We start from the raw sequence: 23,820 nt of genomic DNA, 5'->3' as shown, positions 1-23,820 counted from the left end.
TGACTTAATTGCTTTTTCTTGTAATCAGGTGTACGATGTACCACTTTCAAAGCATGTATGGCTTTTTCAGGTGTTGTTTTTTGCGATTGCAAAACATGATATGGCGGGTTAGCGGAAAAGTTTGCTGGAATTCAGAAAGAAAAAAAATTCTTTCTAATGTCTGTTTGCTTGGAGAACCCCAAGATTGTGACAACATGCGATACAAATTACACGTGTGGTTGCTTGAAGATGGGATTGTTTATTTTCTGGAGTATGCCACTTTAGGTCTAATAACTACGCAGAGCAACATTGGGTGGCTCCATGATTTATTCATTTAAGTTCAACTACGTTACACTTTTGTTCAATGTTTTCAGTACAAACAGAAAAATGTAACAACTCCAGAGAATACGTCAAAATGCTCTAATAATGTGCTACTCTGTATTAAAAAGGCACATTTTGTATTGTGATTATGGCTCTGCATATCATGCTGGGGGTCGTTAACATTTCCTGTATATTTTCTTTGTGAGTATCTATATATGTTTTGCACACAGAAGGCTGAATATTGTGAGAGAAAAAGTATTCTTGGTTGGTGTAAAAGTTTGCATCTGCTATGCGCCGCGTGTACTGCTTTTTCTGTAGTCCCTTTTCTTCACTGGTGTATGCTTCTTTAAGTCCTGATAACTCTCTGGGTCAACGGAAAAGTGCACTGAAAACCTGAAACCTTGTTCTTTCTCACAATTTTTTTAGTGTTGCTACGGGATGTTTGAGATTTCATCAAAATGCTCTAATGCAATAACAACGGAAAAGTGCACTGAAAACCTGAAACCTTGTTCTTTCTCACAATATTTTTAGTTTTGCTACGGGATGTTTGAGATTTCATCAAAATGCTCTAATGACGAGCTGCTCTGTGTATAAGTGACAAGAAAACCCCTTTTGCATATTTTGCAATTATCAGTATCACGCAGCATATCATGGTTGGGATCGTTGCAAAGTTCGAAACATTTTCTTTATAACTATATATTTCCCACATAAGGTGGGATAGTGTGAGAGAAAAGTATTCTTGGTCAGTGTCAAAGTTTGTAACTGCTATGCTTTTTCAGTTTTCCCTTTTCTGCGCTGGGTTATGTTTCTTTAAGTTCTGATTAGTCAGCGGGGAAAAAATCTCCGGGTCAACGGAAACGTACACTGGAAACCGGAAACCTTGGTCTTTCTCACGATGTTTTTAGTTTTGTTTGGAGAAGTTGGAGATTTTTTCAAAATGCTCTCATGATGAGGTAGTCTGTGTAAAATAGACAAAAACCTCCTGATGCACATTTTGGGATTATGACGCAGCTTGTCATGCAGGAGATCTTAGAAAGCTCTGAACACTTTCTAAGTAATTATGTATTTCACACAAAAGGTGGAGAAGTGTCGTCCAACAGAGCCTGCGCTGAGCTTGCTCTTTGCAGAATTCTCTGTCAAAGAGCAGGACTGAGGCCCTTGAAAATACCTGTACTATTTGGGAAATTCTGAACAGGTAGGCTTGTTTGCCTGTCTGCTTTGTCTGTCCACACCATTTCCTTGTGAATCCTGTGAGCTGCTTCCATGTACTGGGCAGCAGTCACTTTGTCCAGTGGAGTTTTCTTCTCGGCTATGGCGAGGCGGCTATCCACCATAGCCAGGTAGTGCAGGCTCCAGCATGGGAGGAGGCATGGGTACTGTTCAGAGAAATAAATTCAGAAATCTCTGTGCTTCCCTCCCATCTGGTGGTGGGAGTGGTCTGCGCTGTTGACTGTAGGGCAGGGTGAGGGGAGAGCACCCAGTAGATCGTATATGCTTGCACTTGCAGTTTTGTTGACAGTGTCAGGTGAGTATGAAGGCTTTTCTGACCGTCACAGTCTTGGGAGTGGGATTTGGGGCTATAGTTCTCAGCATTGGCACAGACATCGTCTGTTGTGTGGGGCTTTTTCTGGTTGCCGAAGTTGTGATCGGCCTCCAGTGATTGTAATAACAGCCGCTAGGCCAGTGTGCGTGTTGTTAACCCGTCCATTAACTTGGGCGTCAAAAGTTCCAGCGACTGTGACGATTGGAAGCTGTGACTTTTCAGATGCGCTGCTGTGGCCAGTGAGAGTTCGAACTGTTTGAAGAGTTGTTGCATAGGATCGTCCGCAGATGTAGATGCCATTTAAGAGTAGAGATAGTGGAAAAACTTAGACTAAATAGAATGCTGGCGGCTTGCTGGACAGATAGTGTCTGTTGGAAGTTGTGAAAGTGTGGATGCGCTGCCAGAACATCAAGCACAGCTGTTTATTTCACTTTTTCAAAAATTGGAATTTGAATCACAAAAATGATATAATTGTATTCCTTATTTTCTTCTTTCAATTATGGTAGCCTCTTTCTCATTGACCGCTGTCAAGTCCGCCACTTGAGCAATGTCCACTAGACGAACGGTCGGCCCACAGCACCTTTACCGCACATGCACCAGTGACGTCCCTCTTCGCCCCCTCCTAACTCGCCCCTTCCTAACCCTCCCCATCCGAACTCACCCCCTCCCATATGGCCCCGAATTATCTTGAGTTTTGCAAGAGAGGCGATTCGCACCCTCCTATCTCACCCCCAATTATCTTGCACACACATGCACACACACATGGCTTTGAGAGTTTGTGTATTGTTCACGTTGCCACACAAATATACGCAGACATACTGGCAGACATACTGTGTACTTGCTTAAAAGGTTGGTGCAGTTGGTGACATCAATATATATATATTGCTTTTGTCACATACACACATCTATACTGTGGGAGAGGTGTGGGCTATGTAAAAGATGTATTACACTAAGAAATATTGATTAAATTACATATCTTATCCCAACTCACATAATTATAGCAATTTACTTCAGTTTAAGTGCTAGGACGCTGAACTATGCTTCACCCCGGTAAGGGGGAAGTAACCCTAAACAAGTCGCGTAAGGCGAAAATACAACATTTAGTCAAGTAGCTGTCGAACTCACAGAATGAAACTGAACGCAATGCAACGCAGCCGGACCGTATACTCGTAGCATCGTCAGTCCACCGCTCATGGCAAAGGCAGTGAAATTGACAAGAAGAGCGGGGTAGTAGTTGAGCTGAGAAGGATAGCACGCTTTTCTGTACCTCTCTTCGTTTTAACTTTCTGAGCGTGTTTTCAATCCAAACATATGATATCTATATATGTTTTTGGAATCAGGAACCGACAAGGAATAAGATGAAAGTGTTTTTAAATTGATTTCGAAAATTTTATTTTGATAATAATTTTTTGATAATAATTTTGATATTTTTAATTTTCAGAGCTTGTTTTTAATCCAAATATAACATATTTATATGTTTTTTGAATCAGAAAATGATGGAGAATAAGATGAACGTAAATTTGGATCGTTTTATAAACAAATTAATTTTTTTACAATTTTCAGATTTTTCATGCCAAAGTCATTAATTAATTTTTAAGCCACCAAGCTGAAATGCAATACCGAAGTCCGGGCTTCGTCGGAGATTACTTGACCAAAATTTCAACCAATCTGGTTGAAAAATGAGAGCGTGACAGTGCCGCCTCAACTTTCACGAAAAGCCGGATATGACGTCATCAAAGACATTTATCAAAAAAATGAAAAAAAACGTCTGAGGATATCATACCCAGGAACTCTCATGTCAAATTTCATAAAGATCGGTCCAGTAGTTTAGTCTGAATCGCTCTACACACACACAGACAGACAGACAGACAGACAGACAGACAGACAGACACACATACAACACGACCCTCGTCTCGATTCCCCCCTCTATGTTAAAACATTTAGTCAAAACTTGACTAAATGTAAAAAAAGATTGCCTTGACTAGGGTCAAGGCCAGGGTCATGGTCAAGGTCAACCCCCTGTGGGCACTGCGCATGCGCTAGCGCGCTGCCATCTTAGATATCATTCTACACTTCAGCGTCGAGTTGATCAGACATGTTTACTACGAGCTACGCTAAGACTTACTCCAGCCTTCTGCCTGGAAGGCAGACCATCATCTCGGTTCTCCCTACGATTGTCTCTGCTCCTTGTGCGGTTCTTGGTGAGAACGTTCTAATTATTCATTGGTTTTCGTTTTCGTAATTTCACAGGTTAGTATTGTTGTACTCTGTACATAACTTCAAACTAAATCAGCAATGGCTGACAATGAAAAGAAAAAGGCGGGTGCGAAACAGATAGCAGCTGAGTCGCCGTCTAGAAAACCGCAGAAGAAACCTAGAGCTGCCAAGACTTAGTTAAGGTTTTCGAACCTGTGTCTCAAACCTCTTTTGACATAGAAATCGCTAACCCCAAGAGCCCAGAGACTAAAAGCAAACCTACACCAAGCAAGATTAGCAAAACTAGTGATAAAGAGGACATAACTTCATTGTTCGCCTCTTTTACTGCACAAATGCAATCCATGTTTTCTCAACAGCAGACGTTTGCAGCAGAATTGCGAGCAACAGGTGCTGAATTGTGCGCCCTCAGTCGGGGGTCGGCGATGTTCACTCCCTTTCAAGGATTAAAGCACCTCATTCCTCAACCATCACGTCGGCCGACGTACACGCGGAAGACATGGCTTCCGGCGACGACGGATGCTACTTCCCACGAGCTGCGGGCTCTTCAGGCTCTGGGAGCCTTTCTAAAAGTACAGTTCACAGTTCACTAGTATCCAGGTTGCCTGGAGAACATGAGCAGCATAGACCGAAACGAGTACCTCCCCCGGCTTGTCCTGTTTGGAGCGAAAGTTCGATGCACCCGGGTACTGAGCTCTTTAATGGACGAGAACCACGGGTCGTCGATGCGGGATTGCATTCGATCATCGATCGAAAAGGAGACGCATGCGCACACATCGAGACGTTTCAGTCTCCTGTGTCTGTGCAACAGTCTCCACTTCCGCCCTTGCGGCAGGGAGAAGCCTTAAGACAGGAATCGCACGGAATGCCAACTTCCGTTTCGCAGATGCCTGCTGCTTCCGGTCGAATACGTCCGTGACGAAGAGAGTCACGTAGACGATGCTCTTCCGGCCAGCGCTTACGCGCAGGATGGTGAATCAGAATATGGGGGCACTCATTCAGTTACAGATGAGGACGCCAACTTCTGGTTGCCATCCAAGCTGAGTCAAGCTTTAGCAGCTGGTGCGGAAGTGACCTCAAGGTACTTCGCAGAAGGTGTTGTTTCGGCGTCAGGCTTTACCGCGCCCCCATGGTCAGCGGTCAGCGACTTCCGACCAACGCCAACGGAAACACAAGCTTTCAAGTTTCTTGAGTCTTCGTCGGTGGCATATGAGATGTCAAAGGTGTTGGCCAAAAACCCAGGTTCGACAGGCGTCATGCCCGTAGGTACAGTGCCGCTACTTTTAGCGCACGGGCAGGCACCCGACTTAGCGAAGGCGTGGATTGCCTCAGACCAGCACTCCTCTCATGACTTACAGTCAGCGTCGCGCAGGTTCAGCTTGAGCCAGCGACCGCACAACCTGATTGACACCTATGCTCTGCCACTCGCTCCACTTCCAGTCACCCCAGAATAAGCGACACTCAGAGAAGAAGGATATCGTAGAGATAAACCTTCAAACTACACAGAGGACGCACTCATTGCACTGGAGGAAACGGGGAGATATGCATTGGAACTTGCATCTCTTTCAAGAGACACTCCTTAGGTCACAATGGAGACACCCACGTCTGTCAGAGACGCACTCAGGCCAGGAGACTGGGTGACGTCGATCGACCTGACAGACGCATACTTCCACATCCTCATCCACCCCTCAGACCGGAAGTGGCTGAGATTTCTGTGGGGAGAGAAGATGTTTCAGTTCAGGGCTCTTCCCTTCGGCCTCTCGCTAGCCCCATGGATTTTCACCATGGTGGTGCCAGACCTGTTTACCCTCCTGGATTGTCCGGAATTATTACGGATTTGGGGTCTAAATTCCGGTATTACGGAAATCTAACGGAAATTCTGGTCGCGAGAACCTTTTCCGTGCGCGAAAATTCGAAGTCAAAAATCTGGTAGTCACCAGGACTGTGATTTCCCGAAAACTTTTTAGCTCATGGCCGACCGGAAAAGCTTTGTCTGCGCATGAGCACAGCAAGGTATTTGTCGGTCAACGCGCGGTTTTGTGGCAATCACCATCCTGTCCATTCGGTCCAATTGACATGGGTCTGAAGTGTAAGGCCGATCTCTCTGGGGACTAAATGCCAACCAAAAAAGATAAAGTTGTACAGAAATATCGGCAAAACTATCAAGTCAAGTGGACGTGTCTGGCGAAGTCTAAGAAGAGGGAATCACATGCATTTTGGTGATCGAATTGAGATCAGTGCAACAACAAAGCTGGTCAGTCACGTCGCGGCACTGCAGCCGTTCGCGAACCAAACAACGTGTCCCGAGGTTAGACGCAGCATTAATTTAACAAAATACAGTACACAAATGAACATGGAAACAAACAAAAAACACAAAATTGTGTTTGGCAAAACATGAGCCTGCTTCACATCGAGTTTATTTGACCTAGGTCTCTGCTTCGGCAGAATCTCTCAGACCAGGCATGGGAATTGTCCGCCGAAAGGCAAATTTCCGCCGAAAATTTTTTTTTTTCGCCGAAAAAGCAAAAGTGTACGCCGAAAAAATAAATGGGGGAGGCAAAAATGGTTATAAAAACTGAATTTAATGGCAAACTTGGAGCTTAGATGACACCAAATTGCACCATTTGGGTTCATTGGAGAAAAAAATTCCGGGGGGGGGGGGGGGGGGGGGGGCATGCCCCCGAACTCCCCTAGCAGGGCTAGGCGCTTCGCCCCGTCGACTTTGCCATTACTTACAAATTTTCAGCCTTTTTTACTTTTTTCAATTCCCATGCCTGTGAGACCTGCGAACCGATCTCTCGCTACGGTCAGTCCCGCAGAGACATAGATGTCTCTGGTCGTGCTCATCAGTGACTTGCGCTGTTGCCGAAATTCTAGTCTTTCTGAATCTCCATTAATCTTTCTCCAATATAGCAAACAATTCTTTGAATTGGAAAACTTAAAAGACAATTTTTAAATAAAATAAACGAATCGGTCCACTAAAATTAAAGGTAGCTTCTGGAGAGTGTTATTATGACTAGTTTTAATGCAGGATGTCTGATGTGACTGAATGTGAGGTGATTTTGTTGACATGCATCTTGACTGTAAATACTGTGGTTTTTTCACTCACATGCGAAGCAAAAGTGAGTCTATGTACTCACCCGAGTCGTCCGTCCGTCCGTCCCCCCCGTCCGTCCGTCCGTCCGGACGTCCGTCCGTCCGTCCGGACGTCTGTCCGGAAAACTTTAACGTTGGATATTTCTTGGACACTATTCAGTCTATCAGTACCAAATTTGGCAAGATGGTGTATGATGACAAGGCCCCAAAAAACATGCATAGCATCTTGACCTTGCTTCAAGGTCAAGGTCGCAGGGGCCATAAATGTTGCCTAAAAAACAGCTATTTTTCACATTTTTCCCATTTTCTCTGAAGTTTTTGAGATTCAATACCTCACCTATATATGATATATAGGGCAAAGTAAGCCCCATCTCTTGATACCAGTTTGGTTTACCTTGCTTCAAGGTCAAGGTCACAGGAGCTCTTCAAAGTTGGATTGTATACATATTTTGAAGTGACCTTGACCCTGAACTATGGAAGATAACTGTTTCAAACTTAAAAATTATGTGGGGCACATGTTATGCTTTCATCATGAGACACATTTGGTCACATATGATCAAGGTCAAGGTCACTTTGACCCTTATGAAATGTGACCAAAATAAGGTAGTGAACCACTAAAAGTGACCATATCTCATGGTAGAAAGAGCCAATAAGCACCATTGTACTTCCTATGTCTTGAATTAACAGCTTTGTGTTGCATGACCTTGGATGACCTTGACCTTGGGTCAAGGTCACATGTATTTTGGTAGGAAAAATGTGTAAAGCAGTTCTTAGTGTATGATGTCATTGCTAGGTTTAGTTATTTGACCTTGACCCTGAAGGTCAAGGTCATGTAACGGTCAAGGTCAAGCATGTGAGTCGTATGGGCTTTGCCCTTCTTGTTTTGTTATATAAAGTAAATTTATCTTTGTTAACTTGCATATATATCAGGTGTCTTGTGTTGTGTGTGTGTGAGCTTCTGTGTGTGTGGTACAATACTGTTAAACATGGTTATCATCAATTTTGAACTTTGCATTGTAGCACGCGTTTGCATTGTAGCACGCGTTTAATCATTTTCGAGCTGGTTTATGGTTGATAAAAAAGACTACTGAAAGATGCCTCAAATTACTGAAAAGTACCAGTTGCATTCCTGATTTCCATTTGGGGGGTTAAACAGGTCTTTGGTGCGCCAACTTTGCGCCCTAGTCGTGCAAGGGGTACGACTCAGATCATATCTCGACGACTGGCTGATCCTCCATCAGGATCAGGAGTCATGCAGTGCCCACACCCCGATCGTGCTGCGTCAAGCAAACGAACTAGTTTTTGCCATAAACCAAACCAAGTCGGAACTTACACCATCCCAGACCTTCACATACCTGGGAATGTGTTTCGATACGGTAAAGTGGTCAGTCCGCCCCTCCCAGAGGATAGTAGACAAACTGCAAACTTTGTTGAGATCCTTGACGTCACAGCAACAAGCACCCGTCAGGGTGCTAGCATCAGTGCTCGAACAAATGGAATCCATGGCCGCACTTGTCCCCTTGGGGAGAGTACACAAAAGGCCATTCCAGGCAGCTCTGAGATCGGTATGGAACCCCGCATCTGCTCGGAAAGCTCAACGTCCTGGCAGACTCACTCAGCCGATCCTCGAGCGTTCTCCACACAGAGTGGACGATCATTCATCACGCGCTTCAGCGCCTATGGACACTGGTCGACAAGCCTCTTATCGACCTATTCGCAACCAGGTTCTCACGGAGACTGCCGGTGTTCATCTCCCCATTTCCGGACCCTGAAGCATGGAGAGTGAATGCCCTGGAAGTAGACTGGTCCGGCCTCATGGCTTACGCCTTCCCACCATTCCAGCTACTCGGCAAGGTGCTGAGAAAGGCAGAGATAGAACGTCCATCTCTCATTCTCATCGCCCCAATGTGGACGAGCCAACACTGGTTTCCGGATCTGCTACGCCTGGCAGACGGACCTCCCATCCCTCTTAACCTAGAGAAGGGAGAGCTACTGCAACCGCGCACAGGCATCCACCACGAGAACCCACAGTCCCTATGCCTTCACGGCTGGAGACTGTGAGGAGTTCCCTGCGCCGCTCAGTTGCATCGAACATGACCCTCGACCTGGTACAAAAAGCGCACAGAGAATCTACAAGCTCTGTGTCGCAAGACACTCTTGTTCATATTACTGGCCACCGCAAGGAGAGGCAGCGAAATCCATGCACTCTCTGGCCTTCCAAAAGACACTTTATTTGAAAAGGATGGATGGTTCCATCGCTTTACGTTTTAGGCCGGAATTCCTAGCCAAAACCAAAAACCAGAACATACATCCCCCATAATCAGAATTCTACCACTTAGCAAGATTCTTTCACCAGGAGACCCCGATATCACTAACTGCCCGGTTAGAGCGCTCAGCAGCTATCTGTCCCGCACGGCACAAATTAGATCTAACGAGCAAAAGCTACTTTTCATATCACTGAATACAGCTTGGAGCAAAGACATATCGAGGGTCACTCTGGCTCGATGGGTCTCAACGCTGATCAAACAGGCGTATGAATGGTGGCAAAAAGAAAAGGGGGGGGAGACAGTCAGTTCTCCCTCTAACGTCAGCAAGAACGCACGAGGCAAGAGCCTGGGCCTCCTCTTTAGCGGTGCTTAAATCAGGAAGATTATCTGAAGTCCTCGACTCCGCCTACTGGAGATCGGAGGACGTATTCATCAACTACTACCTGCGCAACATTTTCAGTACGCGGCAGGACGGTAGCAGCGCGCTACCAGCAGTGGTAGCAGCAGGGCAAATATTGCCTAGTTCATACAGTGAGTATCCCACCACCTTTATTAGCAATCTGCTATATGTGAGTTGGGATAAGATATGTAATTAAATCAAAAATGTTAGTAATAAATTTTCAACTTACATGTACTTACCCAACTCACATCGTAAATTCCCTCCCACCTACCCCGCTATGGATTCCCTAAAAAATGCTTCAGCGAGAATGATATCCAAGATGGCGTAGCGCTAGCGCATGCGCAGTGCCCTCAGGGAGGTGACCTTGACCATGAACCTGGCCTTGACCCTAGTCAAGGCTGTCTTTTTTTAGGGTTACTTCCCCCTACCACTTAAACTGAAGTAAATTGCTATATGTGAGTTGGGTAAGTATATTAATCAAATCAAAATTTATTACTAAAATTTTCGAATATAGATGAACAGAATTTTTTTTCTGTATTGCACACACAGTCAAAGAAAGACAGACATACATGCAGACAGAAAGACAGACAGACAGACAGCCACGCAGACAGACAGACACACAGACTATAACGCATACACGTACACACACAAACTTTGTTGTAAGAATATGTTCTTAATATCTTTTCAATGATACAGTATACGTTAACCTATGTTATGCACAAAGTATCCCAGGACCGGAGCAATTTATGCTTATCACAGGATGTGCATGCATGTGCTCTATGGAAAAAAACAATTATGTTGCGTGGTTTCATCGTCACCATGCTACTTATTGTTGCCGTCAATAATAGTAAACAACTGATTCATACGGTACGGACTCTCTGGTTAAACAATATAAAATGAATGTTCAATTTTGAAAACTATGTAAAAATGACAAAAATCAGGTAAAACTCGGGTAAACGTGTCATTTTTATGCAGTGGAACCTCCCTTTTAAGACCTCCCAAAATCTGAGAAAACAAGGTCTTAAAAAGGAGCGAGTCTTAAAATGGGGGTAAATTTACAGAGGTTATGAAGAGAAAGTTTGAGAAAACAGGGTCTTAAAAGGGAGGGAGTCTTAAATTGGGGGGTCTTAAAATGGGGGTTCCACTGTAAAAATGTTTGCATGAGAAACGTCAAAAGTCAACTTCATCGCATAGGATACGGTAAACTCAGGCAAAACTCAGGTAAACATGTCATTTTTTATAATCTGTTTTGCACGAGAAACGTTAACTTCATCGCATGGAATACACGGGGGCAGGATGGCACCCTTGACAGATTGAAAGCAAAGAGACCATGAAGTCGGCTACTACAAAGCGGGGGCGAGCTCAGAGGGGGCGGGTCGGTACCTCGCCTGTACACCTGTGGTTATAGAAATGACACGTGCTGGACTGTGAATTTTTACTACATTTATCAGCAACTGTGATTTTGTCACATGGTAACCAAGTCAGTGCAACGTTACGGCTTAAATTAACTATAATTCAAAGAAAAGCATAACGCCGCTCTTTGTTCTTTGATAAAATCGTCACCCGGGGTGGTGCAACTTTGGCAATGAACAATAATGAGCGAATGCTGAAGCATAAAAAGAGAGTAATTCACTTGAATATTCATAGCCTTGAACACAAGACATATGGGTTGTACATGGTAGTGTGGTGTTCAAATGTACATTTGCAACATCTACATGCATTAACCTTTTCTTACTGCAACATGGAAGAAACGGTTCACACACAAACTCCACACAAAGATACGACGGACAAGAAATAGAAGTGTGTGTGTGTGTGCGTGAAGGGGGGGGGGTGCAAGGGCCCTGTGCTTTCTTATGAGCAACAAAACAGACAGACAGAAACGCAGAGAGCTAAGCTGAGAAATCGAGAGTGACAGCGACTTGGAGAAAAAGATTGGTTGGGGGATGTATGTGTGTGTGCGCGAGTGTGTTGTGTGTGATTATACGCCAGTTATAGGAGTGACATTAATGGTGCCTCCTTGCGAACACAAAAGTATTTCTCGCCAACTAGTGTTTATTCCAAATGTTCAGGGTAGCAAGATCTGTTGTTAACAATCAGAAACGGCTTGCGGCGGGGTAACGGTCAGAAGTCGCTTGTCACGTACACGGTCCCCTTGCAAGACTGCCCACAATTGTGATCCAATTAACGCCTTGTGAGAGGAACAAGTGGGTTTGCACGTACGCGTGGTTGGTCACTGTTTTGCCACAGCTACAGGGGGAAGAGGTGCGGAAGTAAGGGGGTGGGGGTGGTATATTGCCGAGGTGACTGGCAGGATTTTAAAACTAAGTGTGGATGCGTTCTCACTGATGGTATATCTCGGCAAGTCACATTTGACTATTTTCGAACAAAAGCTTGCACGTTCATTTTGCAAGTGAAGTCTACCGCTTAGCAAGATTCTTTCACCAGGAGACCCCGATATCACTAACTGCCCGGTCAGAGCGCTCAGCAGCTATCTGTCCCGCACGGCACAAACGTAAATGAAAAGAGGAGGTTTTTTTCTCCAACTAGGCATATCCGTTGTCATGCTCAAAAGCAGTTTAATTCTAAACGTTTGTTGGAGCATTTTCTTCTTGTTCATCCCCGTAGCCGTTGACTCACCGGGCTTGAAACCCAGTCTGTAGATGGTAGCCAGATTCAACTGAGGTTTATTCAGTGTAGAAAAATGATGCAACTTTGCGGATAGTTGGAAAATAATCAAAAAGGGTTGAAGTTTTACCCAGTTATCTTTTCCTATCAAGAAATTCCCAAAACGCACAGAAACGTATTCCAAAAATTAAATTTGATAAAATTTGAAGAATTCCCATAACGATTTGCACGATTAGAATTTTTGTGATATCAACCTATAATATAGTATTTGGTATTATTTGAAAGCTCTTAAAAAGAAATGTATGAAGTGATATGCAAGAAATAGCTTCCTCTTTTTAATGTTGAAAAGCATATTTGAAAAAAACAAAACTCAACACGGTTGTTACTGAACTGTGCTTTGCCTGACTTGGGCACTCAGGACGGATTAAAACAGATCAAGTCACCGTCGCTGTGTCAACAAACAGAGCCTTTTAGCTCCGCCCCCTTTCACTGACTAAATGTCACAGTCTGGACAGCCATGCTCCCTTTGCGCCTGAAAAAATGCCTGCGTGCAGAGTGCAACTGCAGTCGCTGCCTTTACCAACGCTCTCTGAGTAGCAACCACTTTCAGGTCAACTTTCTTCGCTGATAGGGGAAGAATTTTTCAGACTTCCGCATTGACTGAAGGCACTTGCAAAAAAGTGCAGTTTTCGGGCCGAGCATAACCGTCAATGCGCTCAGTCAGCTTGTCTTCATTGAGCCCTTTGGTGAGTCGTTTGTTTATGAGATCTGCCATGGATGAGGATACGGCATCAGCTGTCTTTTCTCCCTCATCCAGGTCGACTTCGATGTCTTTCAATAAATCTCCATCACAATTAATGGACAGAGCATCATCTTCAAGTTCTCCATCGGACGAGTCCGTCTCAGCGGTCAGTTCATTGGAGCGACTACTCTGTGGTCCATTGGTGGATGTTTCTTTGTGAACAATTGCAAGTTTGGTCTTTTTTACTTGTTTTTCTTTGCCTTCATTATGCGTCAGCTCATCATGAGCCTGTACATCCGGACTGGGGTCGCGCCCTCTCTTCTTTAGGTCCGGGTTTTGCTGACTCAGCAGCGACTTTATTTTGGCAAACTGCCTTTCCCATTTCGCATCTAGCTGTTCGATTAGGGACTTTGAATTGTCATCATCGCTATCTCTCTGTTCTTCAAATACAATACTCCCTGACTCAGGGTTTCCCCTAAATCACTCATGATCCTGCGGGCAGTGCGGGAACTCAGCCCAACCCAGTGTGAGTGTGCAACAGCCCCGACAATTAACTACTAATTTGCGCTTGAATAAAAACAAGGATAAAAACGTTTGTACTCCCGAGTGGATGCAGTACCATCCAAGCACACACATACACTCTAGCACAAGCACAATGACAAAATCACAAATGAAAAACACACAAACACTCGAAAAGGGTTCAGATAAAGTGTTCATACGTCCATCAGCCTCTGGCTCTCGGCGGCAATTGGCATTATCCTTTGGTTCGCGCGCGCGTGATACTCACATGACTTCGTAGCGACTCAGTCATTGGGTGAATGATAATTAAGATAAAATCAGAAGCATTTTTTACCATCACTGTAAGTGTTATTGATTGAATCAATTCAAACAAAAAAGACATGCAACATAGATTTAACAGTGGGTCTAGAAAATAAACCAAATAAAAAGATATAATATATGAACATCCATGTTGATTTTGTTTTAGATACATGCACTAAAATGTTTGCGCTTTGCATCTAACATGAAACAGTAAAGAATTACTAATTATTTGGGTAGTTATTAAATGTGATGAAGTATATTGTGTGCGTAATGGGGCCATCTATTCCACAATGGCACAGTCTCGCCTCCAAGCCGGTGAAAATAAAGTTTCTCACAATCTGAAGCAGATCTAGCAAGGGCCAAGGCCCCGCAAGATGATGCAGATTTATTGCGTGACCTGGCAGCTCTCACCTATTGTGCAAGTTGGCTAATAGCATCATAGCTGTTGAGAATACCTATGTAAAACCACTTTTAAGGTTGTATCTTTTTTTGGTTATGTTGTCTTATGTGTGTTTTGTGTATATGGTATATTACAGCATCGAGGACAACCATGCACGTCATGTCAATGTCCAGCAAAAACCTGACGACAGCAGTCCTACTGGGGTGTTTTTCTTCATCATCCCTGAACGGCCCTTCCCTTCTTTCCATGACCTGTATGCATATTACACATCCAACAACATCTGCAACTTGGAGCAAGTGACCAACGTCAGACTTCTTAACCCTCTGAACAGAGCGCATGCAACCACTCCCGGTGGTGATGATGGCACTGATGAAGACATCCCCCCGCTACCAGGTAAACCTGTCTCAGATAGTGCCAACAGCCAGGTTGATGTACGGCGCAACAGCAGCACCAGCCGGCGGGAGCTCCCTGAACCACCAGGCAGGGTGTCCCTTGACAGTACAGGCATGGAAAACCCTCGAATCTCCGGCAGCAGTAATGGGTCTGTTGTATGTCCAGACTCCCCCTTTATCGCTCCAGAACCCAATGAACATCTTCTGTCAAGGAAGGAACAGAAGAAAATACAGAAGCAGAAGAAAAAAGAAGAAGAACAAAGAAAGAAGGCAGAGAAAAAAGCTAAAAAGAACAAGAGCAATAAAGAAATATTGGACGAGTTACCAGGATGGTGTCGGGCCGCAATGCCTACTCCCGAAACAGAGCAAGGGAGAGAAGAAGATCATCCATACTATTCTTCACCAAGACCCTACAAAAACCATTTGGAAGAACTGAAAAGAATGCTGAGAGAGTCAGAGATCTGTGACTGTGGGCTGCGCATGATGGATGCTGAATTGGTGAATGGGTGGACAGTGCACCGAAGCAGAGAGAATGTGACATTCAAACGTGTCTTTTATCAGCATGAAGACGGTAACACAACATGGGTGTTTCCCAACTCCATCGCAGACCTCCTCTCTGTGCAGCAGGTGGAGTTCATTGTGCGTCTATGCACAGAAGCTAAGCAGGATGTCCCAGCTCGTGTGCTGCAGCGACATCATCTCATTATGCAGACGGCCAATGAAGCTAGGTCATATGCCTACCAGGGAGCCTCCACCCTTCTCTCAGACAGATCCAGATCCAGCTCCAACTCTTCAGATACATACGGTCTGAATGCTTCCTCTTTCAGAAGCGCCAGCCTGGACCAGAGGCCGCCTATGGCGGGACCAGGAGGTGTTTGAAGTGCTGGCTGAGTCAGGCCATGGCTTCTACTGACTTTTCTGTAGGGCCACCCACCATGCCGCTCCACCTCCTTCTTGTCTCATCTCTTCCTCTGCTTTTTCTTTTACAGAAGCCACTTGTTTCACACTGTACAAATAGAGTTGTTCAAGCTGAATTTGTGAGCAACTCTGAGTTTCATAAGTTGTTTAACAGGAAATGTATATGTTCTTGTTTTGTTCATGCAGCTTGTGCATTGACTACGTTTTTTATGATGCGGTGTTGTCACATCTGTTACTCTACACAGTTGACAAAGTAGTAATAATAGTAGTACTCTTTGTGTAGTGTCCCAAGTGACTCACAAAACTCAACACAGAATGCATCAGTGGCGAGTCAAGAGTAATGCACACATATTGTGCATGGAAGTTTGTGTATATTTTGTGTATAGTCTTCCAATGCAAATTTGATAGAACTTTTTAGAGGACAATCCCTTGTGACAGTTTTGACTAAATGTTTTAACATAGACTGGAAATCAAGACGAGGGAGACTGGAAATCAAGACGAGGGTGGTGGTGGTGGTGTGGTGTGTTTATGTGTGTGTGTGTGTGTGTGTGTGTGTGTGTGTAGAGCGATTCCCAGAAAACTACTCGACAGATCTTCATGAAACTTAACATACAAATTATTCCAGATGGTATCCCCAGACCATTTTTTACTCTTTTTTAAAATTTTTATAAATGTCTTTGATGACGTCATATCGTTGAGGCGACACTGTCAGACCCTCATTTATTGATCAAATTGATTGACATTTTGGTCAAGCAATCTCCCATGCAGCCCAGGGGTTGCATTTCAACTTGGAATCTTAAAAATTAATAAATGAGTTTGGTCATTGCAAATCTCAAAAGTCTAATTAAAATTGTAATTTTAGTAATCGAGCCACAAATGATTTTATCTTATTCTTTACCATTTCCTGAATCCAAAAACATATAGATTTGTCATCATTTTCACGAGTTTTCATTCACAAACACCTGGGAAATAAATCTCATGTTCCCCACGCAATAAATCCCAGGTTACCATAGTTGCAGGAAGCAATCAAAAGCAAACCCAATAGAAACGCTCGGGGATCCTTCGGCTCTTTTCATTGGCGTTTCCCCAGACCTAAACAGAGCACTGCTTTGCAAAATTCCAAAAACGAACTGGCAAACTGGCAAAAGTAAACAAAAAACAAAACTACTTCATGAAAGGTCATAAATTCATCACAAACAAATGAAACCTAGCGATATGTTTTGTCTTCTTACAAAGTCATGGAGTGCGTGTATCTGTGTTTCGATACACAGACGTTCAGAGAAACACGAACGTCAAGTTCATGTCAAACCATTTGACCCATGACACACAAATTTTGACCCGTGCACAAGACATATCGATAAACGAAGCGCAAATAAGAAATAATAATAAAAGCAAAGAACTTAACAACAAGATATGCAAACATCTAACAAAGCCGAGCAAGCAGAATAGGTCTAATGAAAAACAAAGAGGCAATGAGTCGGAAACAAGATCGCGATTCTTTCCTTCGCTGCACGACGCATATCTTCTGTGACCTTTGACCCAACGTAGCTTCCACATTGGATCACTAAGCTTAATATTTACAACTGAAAACCGAGGGGGGTGGAATACTGAGAGGAACCTACAGAACTGTGCATCCTAAAACCTGACATATTTATCCAAACATTTTATGAACTCAAAACACAGAAAGTTGCTTTCACACGCCAGCTTTGATTGCAACAACGTGCTGGGCCCCAAACCATGTGTTATCAAAACGGAACTCGATTTTCAAAGCATGGCTCCCTGTGTTGATTTGGCACTTATTTTCTCACTACCAAAATGATGACAAAAACGATGTTTGGTGGTTTGTTGTCAGACCAGCGTTTTTGTCGGTCCTCGGGGGGGCATATCGACTTTTGTTTCATATTTATTGACCGCGGCCAGATGGGAGGATGAAGAAAGAGCTGAAAATAATATAAGGAAGTAAGAAGCAAAGAGATTGTTGGCAAGTTGAAAGATATGAAAACAATGAAACCACATGATGGAAAGAAGATATAACAGGAAAGAAACAAGTCACGTAAAGCGAAATTAATACACATTACAAAATGTGGAACTCACTGAATGAATCTGAATGTACTGCATGTTTCATTGTTTGTTTCAACAGGACTGGTAAAACCATAGGTTGGTCAAAACCCATGTCGGCGTAGAAACGCTCAGTGTCGATAAGATTAGCGACCATTATAGTTTTTCGTTTTCTGGGGGTATAATGCACTAGCTAATACAAAAAGATGAAAAATTTAAACTTTTTTCACCTCTGCTATAGTCGACCACCAGCTAACTGCGGCACATCAACACATGTCATTTACTTATCCTGAGAGCAATAAATACTGCCAAAAACGTCATCTACGTTACTGTCCGGGCGTACTTTTGAAGACCACATATAGCTCTTTCTGATCACATGCACTATCATTTTAAATGACACATCGGACATTGCTGTTGCTGCAGTCATATTTATGCAGATGGAGGTCCTTGTGCCTTGACACCATGGCAAAAAGTAAAAATGTCCGGAGAAATGGGCGCAAAAACAGTAAATCCGTTATGGAATATAATTTCATCCCATTTGGGGGATACATACAAATACACAAATACCCCAAAACAACCTTCAAAAGTGTTTAGTTTTTGTATGTGCTTTGTTTACTGCTGAGATGCAACTGAGTCTAGCGAAGAGGCAACTAAGAGGAAAAAATTGACCTGGGGGTTCTATAATTAACCGTCATCTACTTAACCAGCTTTTTCTGGCAAAAGAAAAACAATGAATGTTCCAACTTGTGATATGGTTTTCACCAACAGGAGCATTTATAAGAAAAATATTGGCAGGGCCATCAGGCAACTCCTCACTCTGTCGTGAGGTGAAACTACGTTACCATCATCTACTTTGCCCTCATGAATCTTGAATACACACATATATGGTATGGCTATACAGCTTTTTCTAAATCACACCGGCACCCATTATCCAGTGTTGTGAACTATAAAGCTACACAAAACCACAAATATTGAACAAAAAAGACACAAATCTGTTTTTGGGACTTTTCATAATGTGGTGCTTCTTATTGACATTTTTAAAAGCCCTGACACATTGTCTCAGTAACATAAAACCCAATGAACCTTATTTGCATTCAATGGATTTTCTTGATCCAAACACAACATATGTATATATTTTTGAATTCAGGAAATGATAAAGAACACAATGCAATCTTTTTTTTTAAAGTGTTAGCAAAAATTTGATTTTAATGACAAATTTAATTAACAAACTAATTCATTAATGAGCTGAAATGCAATACCATAGTTTAGACTGAGTCAAAGATTGCTTTAACAATGTTTTTTTTAATCAATTTCGTTGATAAATGAGGTCATGACAATACTGAAAGCCCGATTTGACGTCATCAAAGACATTTATCGAAAAAACACGTCTGGGATACCATTTGGAGGATTTGCATGTGAAGTTTCATGGAGATCTGTCCAGTAATTTTCCGTGAGTCGCTGTACACACACACGCGTTACCACCCTTGTCTTGATTCCCGATCCAATAGTGTCAAAACATTAAGTCAAAATTGACTAAATGTAAACAAGAACAAACTGGGGAAAATGTATTTTTCTTTGCCCCCTTGTCTTTTTCCATGTGTTCATTGCAGCTGTCATTTCCTTGGTTTGTCCTTTCACTTGCTGATTACCTTATGTACTACATTGTTTTTGTATTACTGATCACATGACTGTCCCCAACAGGGACACACGAATAGTTGTTGTAGATACAGTACTTAAATACATAGATCACATGTCTAATGACCTTACTGTGTATCTGTCCCTCCTGTCCATTGAAGTTTCAAACTTATTTAATGATGTAATTTTGGGCTGTTGATAGTTCTCAGTGCTTCCCCATATACTTGTATATAATAGGGTATTTCAGAATGTGCACTCATGGTTGTAACAGCTACCACAGTCCCAAAAAAGACTGACAAGCATGCCCTGGACACTGCAGTTGGTTGATTTATTCAGCTATGAAATACAGGAATTACAGTTCAGAGCAGTCTAGCGAAACATACTGAGATCTCTATATTTTTAAGCTCATTTTAAAATGTTATAATGTCATGACTCAGGGGGGGATGACCGGACAAAGGCGGAGCGGATGATGAACGCCACAGCTGACACGATTCTGACCCGCAAAAATCAAAAACTGTCTTTGAATAGGTTGTGTTTTGTCTGATGGACATACAGTTGTATAATACTAGTTTTAAGTAAGGATGAATCATTAACATCATGCAAAACATCAAGTGACTAGCAACAATATTCAAACATAGTGACATCAGTACTGTACAGGGAATCATTTTTTGGTAAATTGTGTAAATAAGTTTTTTTCAGTGGACAAACCTAAAATATGACAGGTATAAAGCCGTGCTGAGCTGTATGTCACAATTGTAAATACATGTCGGTCATTGCGTTGTTGTATTGCTGTGATATATTGTTAACATAACAGTGTTTTCAGATGAAATGAGACTTTATTGCTCAAACCTTATATTCAGAGGTAAAGTTAAAAGTCCATGAGACCCCTTTGGAAATGTTTTCTGGCAAACTGGACCTGAACAAAGTCAGAGTAACATTCACTTTATCATAATTGAGATATACATAACTGCAATGATTTACTTGACATTGCTCTGTTATTATGTTCATAATTAAATTAATGTCATTAGTGTGACTGACCTGATTTTTCAGCACTGGAGTCCTGATTCATAATGACCAGATGAGTACCAGTGTTGTCAGGTGAAAAACAAAGAAAAAAAGTCAAAGCATAATTATGCGCTGAGAATCAACGTCTACACTGACCACTGTGTTTTACTTAAACACCAATATTTGCATCAAAACCAAACTGTGTATGTCTTGGTGGCTATAAATGTCGCTTTTCTGGTACTGGGCCTATGTAAGCTATTCTTCTTCTGCAAACATACATTGCCAGCCATTCTATTTGCTTCAGAAAAAACAGAAATTTGGAGTGCCAAACTGGAAGTATGCATGTGCTTTTGTAACAAGGGAGCTTGATTCCACTCATCTCAACAATTTATGATCTTGCTTTCATTTGCAGAAATTCTTTGTGCTCTAGCTGCAAGTAAAAAGCCTGTGTCGTGACTGACATTGTGACTGACTCTTTTGGAAATCTGGTTCTTAAACATTAAAAATTATGGTAAAAAAACAAATGTGGTAAGTTACTAGAATGTATATATTAGAACCCAATAGTCTTTAAAGCATGACAGACAATTTCTGGGCTATAACACTTATTGTACATGTACACAGATAATGAACTTAAAAAGTGTTGCTATTTTCAAAGTTTCTTTCCACTCGATCTGAGGATGATATGTATAAGTTACAGCTCCGTCCATCCATGGTATCGCCTGATATTTTGTCGAGACTGGGTCAATGAATATGATGACGTCACTCGAGGCTCTGCCGAGAGTGACGTCATTATATTCTTTCACCCCGTCGAGACAAAATATCACGCGATACCATGCATGGACGGAACTGTAACGTATATATGGCATGACCAAAGTAAAGAGAATTTGTCATGGGATGTGGAAACAAATCATTGGAAATTCACCATGGGCAATCAACCCAAGCCTAGAAGTTGTAGAACTATATTTTGTTTCAGTCTTGGCACGGCCAGTTTTGTCCAGTTCCGGAAAAAACATCATGAATTCATTCACCCTGCCGAGACGGAAAAAAACAATTCCATGGATGAAAACGTATAAGCTTATATCCCGTGACGCATCAAAGCTAAATTTTGTTTTGAAATGTCTTCACAACGTACAGATAACTTATAACGACATAATCGCCTTCACAAGACAGGAAAAACGCACACTTTGTTTTTCGTCTGCTACAAATCTAGTCTTGTTGGTTGACGGAGAGAATAAAGCTTCAAGCGTACCTTCATCAACAGGAATAAATGCTCAATCCGCTGTCAGTTCGCAACTGAACCTTGTTTTTCTTCTTTAACATTTTGGTTAACATTGAAACGGCAATCCAAAAGAGTGTTTCAGCTGTTTCAAGACACAGGCTTAGCTCCTTCTTTTGAGTTGCTTTTCAGTCTAAAATGACACCGGAAGCGAACAAATTGTCGCGTATACTGTCGTCACAAAAAGACGTCATGACAAAGTTACACGCAAAGCGAAAGAGACTTTGACGTCATTTACTTTTGTTTGGAATTTTCCGTCTGTTCCTAGCTTGTCAGTGAAGACCTGACGTGAGTAAGCTTACCCTTTGCAGCTGTGAAATAATCAGTCTTGTGTCTCGGTCGTGTAGGTACAGAGTTGGCTTCTGCAATCATTGTGTTCGTGTTGATGACGGCTTCATAAGATTTCCATTTTCTTGTTTCTGCGGCTGCGCAAGTTATTTTGCCTAGGTCATGGCCGAACTTTAGGCCTACGGAGAAATATCGCTGGATATTTTCTCCCTGGATTAACAGAGACAAAGAAGGGAAGTCATGCTGTATTGGCCCTTTCGCACTCCTACTTTTCTCAGAGAATAGTAATGCATGTACTTTAAAACTTTTGACCATTTTACTGTTTTTGTACCCTGTAGGAGTTTACACAAATGACACCCTAACCCTCTTCCTCTGCAGTGTCAAACAGAAAGGGTTTTAAAGCCCATAGACATTACTCTATCCATATGGTTATGAGGTTAGTTGTGTGATTAAAGATGATGAATGTTTGACAGGATGATCATGATTTCTGCATGATCATGTGAAACTGGTCAAAAGTGCAGATAAAAGATCCAACACACATTATTACTTTTCTAGCTTTCAGTTTATGGTGACAACAATTCTTTTCCTGTAGCATTCAACATTTCAACACCTGTACATGTATGAGCAACTACTGTTCTCTGTGGGTGTACAACAAAAGGTCGGTTTAAAATGTCGAGGCACAAAAAGTCGAGGACATTTGGTCGAGAGTCAAAAGGTCGAGGGTGACAAAAGGTCAACAGCAAAACGTCGAGGGGACAAAATGTCGAGGATTGAAAAAGGTCGAAGATTGAAAAAGGTCGAGGATTAAAAAAAAGGTTGAGGTTTAAAAAAGGTCGAGGTTTGAAAATGTTGACTTAATTTCTGGTCCCCGTGTGTGCTAAATTCATTATTTTTGATTAACCATACCTGAAGAAAATTCTGCTTCGAGTGCCTATATTGTGCAGGTCATAAATTTAGTGTTAGTTTTATAGTGTTAGTTTTATAGAGTACCAGAAGTCAATGAGGACACCATCGTTGTTAGATGAGAAGAGATTCAACAATGAACCCAAAAGTTGACTTTGTGTGTGTGTGTGTGTGTTCATATTCACAAATCACCCCTACACCTATTCAGATCCTATTAAAATCCTCGTGGTTCACTCGAAGCAGCATTTTCTTTGGGAATGCATAATCAAAGATAATGAATTAAGCACACACGGGCACAGAAAATGAAATCTACGTTTTAAATCCTCTACCGTTTTTTAAATCCTCAACCTTTTGTCCCCTCAACGTTTTGCTGTTGACCTTTTGTCACCCTTGATCTTTTGTCTTACTTGACATTAAATATCATATTCTTACTCCGAATCACATTAGCATTGAGTCACCTGAGATGCTTATCACTGAAAAACGCTTACCCGGCTAAAGAATTTAAAGGGAAGCAACCCCATCACCAAAACGAAAGTGAAAGTAGCTTTGGTAATGGGCCAGCACACTGGGAGTTACCTCCCATACGGGTGTGTGCCACGTCACTTCCTCTAGGAACACGTGCCTATTCTCATACGGCTTTTTCACCTCGGAGAGGACGGTTCACTTTTTGACGCTCTGTGGCTGACCTTGCGTGTTTGAGTGACACCCGCCGGCCACGTTACCCAGCTTTTCTGCTCGCCTTGCCTACAGTTTGGTGAGCTCGTTCCCGTTTGTTGTTGGTTGTTTGCGCTGTTTTCGTTACTGTACGTTGTCCGTTTTTTGCGGACTTGTTTGTCAGTGACTTGCGTGTTTCGCCATTTTGTTGTGTGAGTTAGTTAGCTAACTCGTGTGACTTTGCTAGTAGCTCTGCGTGCCCCCTTTCTGTTTGGGCAAGTGTAG

The 23,820-nt window shown here is 42.6% G+C and overlaps 1 protein-coding gene across 3 annotated transcripts in view; it reads left to right on the top strand.

Moving 5' to 3' along the window:
• Positions 1-22,521, top strand: part of LOC138964109 (uncharacterized) — a 55,172-nt gene extending 32,651 nt beyond the window's left edge. For all 3 annotated transcript variants that reach the window (XM_070335988.1, XM_070335989.1, XM_070335990.1), the window contains exon 4: positions 14,543-22,521. In XM_070335988.1, the coding sequence (XP_070192089.1) occupies positions 14,543-15,677 (1,135 nt within the window). In that variant the 3' untranslated portion in view covers positions 15,678-22,521. The remainder of the gene's footprint in view (positions 1-14,542) is intronic.
• The last annotated feature ends 1,299 nt before the right edge of the window (positions 22,522-23,820 follow it).

Source organism: Littorina saxatilis, linkage group LG4 (genome assembly GCF_037325665.1).
Source record: "Littorina saxatilis isolate snail1 linkage group LG4, US_GU_Lsax_2.0, whole genome shotgun sequence".
Classification (NCBI taxonomy): domain Eukaryota; kingdom Metazoa; phylum Mollusca; class Gastropoda; order Littorinimorpha; family Littorinidae; genus Littorina; species Littorina saxatilis.
This window is presented reverse-complemented; position numbering and strand designations above follow the sequence as displayed.